The following is an 8527-nucleotide window of genomic DNA, read 5'->3' on the forward strand; positions in this document are numbered from 1 at the left end:
GGGGGGGGTGTGCTCGAGACCGGGATCCAGTGCAGCAATCTCCGTTGTCGCTCATGTTTAGAGCAAATACATACCTCCTCCCTCCACTGCAGAGAAACTGAGCTACAACCTTAGCTTATCAAGTCAGAACTGATATTAGAAGTTACTCTCCGTCGGAATTGGTGGATAATACGCCTACCGGATATACCTTAACTTTATGGAACTTAACGCCATAGTGTTCTATCATGATCTCTTTCTTTTTTCTTTTAATAACTTGTTTTTACTTCGTAGGACATAATTCTAGAAACTGTAACCCTAGACGATAAAAAAAAGAGGGAACTTTTTAAAAGATGAAAAATACCACAATTGTGACCTTCGCTACATCGTTGGCAAGACGATATTGTCGGAAATACAAGATGTGCAGTACTAACGAGCGGAGAAATTCAGTGATATTACATTGCTTTTTTTATAACAGATCGGGGCTTCAGAAAAAGCTGTCTATAAAAGTGCTCCAGACGTTACATTCAACGAAAAATACTACTACTTGAAAAAGCGTACCACTGTGTGCAGCTGGATAAATCTATGCCGGTAAGCGCTTTACAGGTCCTCACAGCCGTCCGAATCAATACAGAGGGATCCTTTTCAGGATTAGGTCCGTCTAAAGAGGGACTCCATGGACCGCCTATAGCCATTGTCTCATTTTTTCCCCGTAAGCCTACTAAGAAATTTATAAGACGCGTAGGATGAACGTAATCGCGATCAGGATCTCTGTCTTCGGAAACGCCACAACACCTTTTGTATATTTCTTCCATAGCTGGCATAGATATGAGCATGACCTAAAAACCAATTAAGAAATATTTAGTGAAACCATTTCGTCACTCGCACAAGCATGTAAATACGTATATGTGTACGGATATGCCAATTCCTGTTTTGTGCTACGAATGTGTTGGCGCGTTAGCTGAGATTTTATATCGCTTCTCTTTTCTCGTATAATCCACGATCGCAACACAACTTTTAACAGACCTTTGCAGAGAATAGATAATCAGCATCCGAAGGTTCTAGTACTGCTGTATTTTCATTACAGGGATCGACGTCTTTATGCATAACATGGAAAGAGCATGGTTTATTAAGTGTAAATGGCATATGTGGTGGAAAGGCATCGACCCATCTGAAGTTAGTGGAAAAGAAGTCGCTAGGAATGTACATATTTTGATAGCGTCTTCTAATTTCAAGAACATCTGCTTCAGGCCTGTGATATAATAAGCAGCAATAAAACATCGCTAGTAATTACCCCTGGTTGGCATAAAATAGAAACAAATTGCACACTTACAGGTCAAGCGCTATTTTCGGTATTTGCACCATGTAACGTGGTACGACCCTCGTACGACGACGAGGTCTAGGAGATTTGCTTCTTCGCGTCCTTGACGGACTTCGGTCCTCCTTCTTCTCGCGTTCTCTAATTCTTTCCTCGCGACGTCGCTTTCTCTCAATATCTTCATCGTCGTTTCTCCGTTCGCGAGGAGACCTCTCTCTTACTCTACCGACTTTGTTACGGTTGCTGGTAGTGTTGGAATTTGTTGTACTTGTCGTAAACCTACTGATAATATAACATTACATTGATAAAATATTGTACAAAGTGTTTCGTGTGTTGTTGAGATATAAGTCATATGATATTGAAGAAAAACTCGTGGAAAAACTTTTCTTAAAAAGATATTTTAGTTTGTAAATTTTAAAATATTATACAGACTAAAATATATTTAATAGATCAATATTAGCTATTAATTTGTTTGTTAACGCTACAAATCTGTTTATATCATGCAGCATATATTATGATTTAAATATACTAATATAGATATGTTGGATCACTTTACCTATTATTAGGATTTTCAGTCGGTGGAGGTACAGCATTGTAAGTGCCCGATGTCTTATTCGGCTGCTGCTGCTGTTGTTGTTGTTGTTGTTGACGATTTGGTTGATTAGTTTGTTGAGTGTTTGCACTGTTGCTATTATTACCCATAGCGAGCACTTGTATTCTAGTAGCAATCCATTTGAATGGCATAGAAGGATTATAAGATGCTTCCACAAGTACACGATCTCCCACCACAGGATTAGAACCTTTCACACAAGCACTGAAGAAAGACCTTTAGTACACGAGTGCACAAAGAAGGGATAAACAAAGAATAACTTAATCACTTGTATTTACCTAGTTTGAAAAAATACATCTTCATCAACAAAGCCAAAATTGTCATGTACTCTGGTAACTGTGCCTGTGAAAACTCTCTGCTTTGTAGACGACGAGGATACATTCTGTTGCACCTGCTGCGGGACACCGGCTACGGAAGGTTGAAAAGCATTTGTGTTCAATGCTCGCGGCGTTGGATAAGAAACTGTGGCAACTTGTGGGTATAGCTGACCAGGCATACCAGATGGTAAATTTGAGCCAAGGGTAGCCATTGATGCCATGGTGATATTGGGCTATTAGAAACACAAAAGCCAATTTAAATTAATCTCATTATAAGCAATTTATTTTATCATTAGTACATGAAAAAAAAGATATAAACAACTATACATTTACAATTTACTATGTTAGCCAATTTTCTTACTAAGATAACAAGAAAATTTGCTCCTACAACAAAAAAAATAGCTAAAGCAGTAAATTATATTTAGTTAAATTTTCTTGTTATCATAGGAAGGAAGTAGATTCCTGCAGCAAAGAAAAAGTAGCTAATGCAGCAAAGTATGTTTAACTGTCCATATATAGCAAATTTATTTGCTGCTACAACAAATTCTTTTTTTCCATATATTATATAGAAATACTAATTTGTAAAATTTACCTGTTGCAGTCCTAGACTTTGTTGGTAAACCTGTTGGGTTTGTTGTTGATACTGCACCATAGGTTGTCCTCCGATACTGCCCATGGCTTGTCCAAGCATTGGCTGCTGGATATTTTGTATACCTTGTCCTTCCACAAACATAACCCAAAGTTATTACATAGTTCAAACATTGTTTATGTTGTTGCTACTAAGACATTAACAAAAATTCTAATAAAAGAAAAACAAACAATCCTGAATACTACGTGTTAAATAATTATACAGAACATTTATTTTTCAGAGATAACTGCACAAAACTCTAATTTTAGAAGAAAACTATTCTAAGAACTTAAGTCATAAAAAAAAAACAGATAAAACTAAAAGTTCGTAGAATATAACTACTAATATATAAGAATACTGAAAAACACACACACACACACACAATAGGGAACAAGAGCTAACAATAGTTCCTCCAAACAACGCGTCGTTCAAGCATTATTTTAAGGGTCATTGGGCAACCAGGACAAATTATGAGCGATCATGAGCGAAATATCGCGTGGCATAAGCACGCATGGAGCTTGTATAGATAGAAAACGAGCTCGTCGACGTAAAGTGTCGTCGCGCGCGCGAACGCTCGTTGATTCGCGCGAGTCAGCCGCGGAGGAAAATTTCGCAACATCGTGCATTGCGCGCTGCACACGAGACGGAGACGACGACGACAACGACGACGATGACGACAACGACGAGTTTCGTCCGTCGCGATTCGTTCGCGCGAAAAGCGTATCGCTCACCTGCATTACGGACCCAAGGTGGGTTCTTGCCGCCGCCAAAAGGAGATAGATTGCTCATCCTGCACAAACTTACGGTTTAAGCGATTTATCAAATAAACGCGTGTATGTAAAAGAGACAGGATCTGGCAGACTCGCGTATAGCGTCCTTCATTCGGGAGCCATGTTTCGGACGTACTATGCAAAGCGAAGCGAGTCTCGTGCTCGTTCGGACGAGTTCGTCGAGTGTTTCCGACGACGTATACAAGGTGTCTTACAAGTCGCATCGTAAAATGGCTGAAGCTTTCTAAAAGGATCTGACAGCGGGGAAGAGGAATCGATCGTGAGTTTTTTTCCCTCGCATAAACTTGTAAAAAATAAAAAATATAACCTTCAAAATTAAATCTAACCTTGAAGTATGGAGATGTTCAATTTTCACGAGTTCATATTAGAGGATAAAATTCATGATCGTCTCCAAGTACTACAAAATTATTCACTTTTTACAATTTCATATTAAGGAAAAAAATTACATAATTGATAAGTAAGATCGCGAATTTATATGAAAAGATTCATAATTGATGACCTAAATACTAAAAACTTTTGATTTCAAGCAATAGCTTTTCAGGTATGGTTTAAAGCTTGATAATTTAATTTGTTGGCTAATTGAGAGAAAATTCATTTGTAGAGTTAGCTTGACTGAGTTTGAGTCAATTTGGCCTGCACTTTCTATATGCACTTTCTATATTTGCTAGTAAGTTCCTTCTCTGTCCCAGACCTCAAATATATATATCCTTTTCATTTTAAGTGTATAAAGTACATCTAAAGAGAGCAGATTTTATTATCTATTCTGAAGAACTGGCCGGTGTCTAGTGAATTAACATTCGTTTGCCATAATAACCATGGAAATGTGCAATTCTGCAGATACAGACTTACTGCAACATGAAAACGTGATATAAGCATCAATCTTGAAACATTCATTACGTCAAAATGGGAGAAAATGCATTTAAATATCACACCTAATTATTGCACTTTTCCAATCACGAACATGTGCGTGTTCAGACTGCGAGGTATCGAATGAGCACAAAGAGCGTCGCGATTGGCCGGCCACTTCGAGTGCGCTATACTTCGAGTTTCTCAATCGCTGTATATTCACTTCCGAGATGGCTGGCGGCACGGCGGTTCGAGTCAGCGGAGTTGTTTCGTATTTTCGAGGTTTTCGACTGGCTGAAGTGACTTTCGCAAGATCTGTCGAAAGTAAGTGTCGTGCATTTGTTGTAACAAGATATCGTGCGACAATCACTGAGAATGAGTATCTCGCGACACAGGTCGTCGGCAATATGCCGAATGGTGCGTAACGGTTAGTCCGAGGTACGAATCCGTCGTCCTTTAGCTTCCAATTTATCGAAGACGTTTCACACATAAGTCACAATCGTTGGCACCCTTACGAAAAAAATACGAAAAAACCTTCAATTTTACATGTTAACACTCAAATTTAGGTGTTTATCCCCAGTTTTTGGGTGTTTACACCCAAAATTGAGGGTTTTTTTTCGTAAGGGCAGTGTCGTACATAACTACTCTGGCAACGTATCGTTAGGTAATCGCCGAAAATGGATATCTCGCGAAACGGGTCGTCGAGAGTGCCGAGTGAAGTCGAGTCGCGCGTTCGTAACGTAACAACAGTTCGGAATTCAAATCGACGTACTTTACGTCTTCAACCTATTTCTTCGAAATAGGCTCGCAAGCGAATTATCGTTGGAATTGTCATAAGTTCCCTGTATTCGTCATGGCAATATTATTAATATCTCAAATACCGGAAAATATCGTGAAATATTTAAAAGCAAAAGATGCATTCTGATTGGTCGATCCGTTCCGTCAAGTATTTTGAAATATCTCAATCATACCCGCCATTTTTATGATAGAACAGATCACGATGTAATAGTCGAAGTCGTTCCGTATCTTTCGCAACTTTGACTCGTCGGAGCGAATCTCGCGCGTAAAGTATCGCCGTCGGAAGTGTTGAGAGTAAAGTTGTCGTATGTTTTTCGTGATGAGATGTCATGTTGAACAGTCATCGAGAGTGAATATCGCGTGAAACGGGTCGGCGATACCGAACGAAAAATGAGACATTGGTTGCGTTCAGCAGAAAAAGCTGCTTTGCAACTTTGTAAAATTCACGTTGTAAAATTCGCTAATCTGATTGGTACATGCTCTTGGATTCAACCCAAATTAAGAGCATACTCCAATCAGATTGACGAATTTTATAACAGTTGCAAAACAGCTTTCTCTGCTGAACGCAGTCATTTATTATCGCGGCGTTATTATTGTTGGAGTTCAATTCGTTGCATCTTGCTATCTGCTAAAAGAAAAAATTGGTGAGTATCGATAGAACAAAAGTTACCACAAGTGTGGCGCTTCATTTGAAAATGCAAATTGGATAATGAAAAAGTGCAATGTCCAGAAGCAAAATTTCATACTAAATCTTGTATATGTTAATTTTTACCATGAAAGTAATAATCTCTTTTTTACCAACAGCTTGAAATTGAGGATGCGCACGGATCGAATGATCAAGGAGTTAAAACTAAAGAGAGAGGATGACTGGCATGACGACGACGGTGGAACATCTTAACCACAAAGTGAGTCGAATATACATTTCTTTATATTTATTCGATGCTAGTAATATTTATTTAAATAAAAATTCTCTTATTTAAATAGAATAAACAATAGAATAATTGTTTTCATGAAAAATACAGGTTTAAAAAAAATGCATATTTCTTTATTTAAAAAATATTTTCTATTAGCATAAGTAAACATGTTAATAATAACCTAAGGAATGAATATTTCTTATTTCTTATCTTCTTATCTTTTTTCTCAATGTATCTATTATCAATAAACACTGATAGATGATTAACACTTAGAAGGAAATTTAGCAAGCTGCAAAGCTAATCATGGATTGTCGTGGTAAGAAGTTCTCGTGGCTAACCAACCGACGAAATGTTAATTCCTGTCAGTTCCTCTTATCTCGTCTACTTTTCGCGGTAGCCTGCACACAGTCGAAATTGTCATTGTCGTAACGATAGTCCGTTGTCGCGCGATGACGCTTGGTCGCACGCGGGATACGCAAGTACAGTCGCATAGTATAGTCGAATCGACTTTATCTCTATCCTATCGTACCTAGCGCAGTCGTCACCACCACCACGACTGCTCTAGCTGCCGCAAGACAAGACATTAGCACGTGCCCTACGTGCGGAAAGGCGTCATCGTGTCTCCTTATCTCGGCGCCACGCGCCTACCTCGTTGCTCGATTCTATTTACGAACAATAAGCACAATGCTCCTATCACATCACAGTGCGCCCGACTAGCGCTGCCCCAGTTTCGCACTTTGTCAATAATGATCGCCTCGGAGACACCAAACAACTGCGGTCGCTCGCTCGTTCGTTCGCTCGCTGGCTCACTCACTCACTCACTCACTCACTCACTCACTCACTCACTCGCGCCGTGCACTTTAAATGCAGAAACGCATCCCTCGCGTTAATATACGACGCGGCGGTATCGTCTCGTTTGCTGGTCGATTTCGCACACCCTGATACATTTGTTTATGTCGACGACCTCACTTAAAGTGTGTGCACAAGCGGGTTGAGACGCCGCGCAGTCACTTCCGTGACACGATAATATCGCTGTCTATATTTCCGCGAAAAATATGGTAAGGATCATACCAGAAAATTTACGCGAGAATATCTTAATATGTTCACTATCACGGTTTATTTGGGCACTTTTCTCCACAGACCGCATTACATTTGTTTTCATGTAATTGTGTAAAATAAGCTTGGTTTTTTATAAGTGGATATATACAAAGAAAAATGTCATACACATGTAACATTAAACATGTCAATTGAACATGTGTGGTGCCGATAGCGAACGTTTTATTAGAATTTGAATCATCATGTTATCTGAAGCGATAACATGATGTGACGGAGAGCGTATAATTGGAACTGTGCGCATAAAAAATTATGCATAAAAAATCGTGTAGCGTTATTTCAGATCAATTTTATGAGTCACATCAATATCTGCCTCCCTCTTGTTTCTTTCATTGATTTTTTCATTATATTTTTGCAGGGATATTATTACAGAAAATAAGAATAAATCCCATATTTCGCAAAATTTAATTTAGAGCATACGTACTGTTTTATGTCAGAGCTGTATATCCGGTAATAACAATTAATACTACAAAGCCGTTTCTTTTGACGAGAGAACATTAACGATATTGTCGACGGGCTTCTCCCTTTTTCTGCGCGTTCTAACAGGTTGCAGAGAGACAATGTGCAAGTAGCTCAATTCTCGCTCCCTTTGTTGTTCTTCGATACTGATCTTGTTTAATAGAAAGGGTCCGGCACTCATCATACCGATGGCGCCGAGTGGCGCTAAGAATACGATAGCGATCACTGAAATCCTCACCACGTCGAGGGCTAATTCGATTTTCGTGGGGTCACCTTCTTCTCTAGCACGTTCAAACGCCATTGGCGCCAACGCTGCCTGAATTTCAAAATGTTATCGTTAGTCGAACTCTTTAGTTTATGAATCACGCTAGAATTCGCGAAATTGATTTTACCTGTAGCGTTCCTTTCGGAACCCAAGATATTGCGACGAATAGACATTCTTTCCATGTAAAGGGCATTTTCAGCGTCGTTAAAAAGGCTGTAGTACTGCGCACCTAAATTTAGGAAATTGTATATGAATTGTGCAGCAATGTGTAGAAATGTTTGTATTTATCTATGGCTTAAGCGGATTAAGATATCGTTGTCGCGAGATAATTACTTTGGTAATTTTTATTAAATGAAAATAAAAGAACATATAATATTATATAACAATTAACCAAGAGATTATACAATATCTAAAGATTATATTATACTATATTATACTAAAGATTATATTATATATATATATATATATATATATATATATATATATATATAT

General features: G+C 38.5%; 2 protein-coding genes and 1 long non-coding RNA gene across 5 annotated transcripts in view; 1 reads left to right on the forward strand and 2 right to left on the reverse strand.

Moving 5' to 3' along the window:
• The window catches only part of LOC116845556 (cell division cycle and apoptosis regulator protein 1-like), a 9486-nt gene extending 5758 nt beyond the window's left edge, over positions 1–3728 (reverse strand). Inside the window, exons 1-7 of one of the 2 annotated variants that reach the window (XM_032818341.1) lie at positions 3581–3638; positions 2814–2941; positions 2183–2454; positions 1851–2108; positions 1310–1576; positions 1003–1228; positions 538–815 (exon numbers count right to left, since the gene is read on the reverse strand). In XM_032818341.1, coding sequence (XP_032674232.1) covers positions 538–815; positions 1003–1228; positions 1310–1576; positions 1851–2108; positions 2183–2454; positions 2814–2941; positions 3581–3638 — 1487 coding nt within the window. Of the gene's footprint in view, positions 1–537; positions 816–1002; positions 1229–1309; positions 1577–1850; positions 2109–2182; positions 2455–2813; positions 2942–3580 lie in introns of both variants that reach the window. The other variant, XM_032818342.1, reaches the window with a different exon arrangement.
• A 44-nt stretch (positions 3729–3772) lies between these two features.
• Positions 3773–8527, forward strand: part of LOC116845562 — a 9619-nt gene continuing 4864 nt past the window's right edge. Inside the window, exons 1-2 of one of the 2 annotated variants that reach the window (XR_004378266.1) lie at positions 3773–3899; positions 6089–6189. This is a non-coding gene — a long non-coding RNA (uncharacterized LOC116845562). Of the gene's footprint in view, positions 3900–4724; positions 4811–6088; positions 6190–8527 lie in introns of those variants that run through there. The other variant, XR_004378267.1, reaches the window with a different exon arrangement.
• Positions 7469–8527, reverse strand: part of LOC116845557 (sodium/hydrogen exchanger 9B1-like) — a 4085-nt gene continuing 3026 nt past the window's right edge. Inside the window, exons 5-6 of the mRNA XM_032818343.1 lie at positions 8163–8264; positions 7469–8086 (exon numbers count right to left, since the gene is read on the reverse strand). Coding sequence (XP_032674234.1) covers positions 7778–8086; positions 8163–8264 — 411 coding nt within the window. The 3' untranslated portion in view covers positions 7469–7777. The remainder of the gene's footprint in view (positions 8087–8162; positions 8265–8527) is intronic.

The sequence above is a fragment of the Odontomachus brunneus genome, unplaced genomic scaffold (genome assembly GCF_010583005.1).
Source record: "Odontomachus brunneus isolate Ranch 3 - 2012 unplaced genomic scaffold, Obru_v1 Obru_scaffold_053, whole genome shotgun sequence".
Classification (NCBI taxonomy): Eukaryota; Metazoa; Arthropoda; class Insecta; order Hymenoptera; family Formicidae; genus Odontomachus; species Odontomachus brunneus.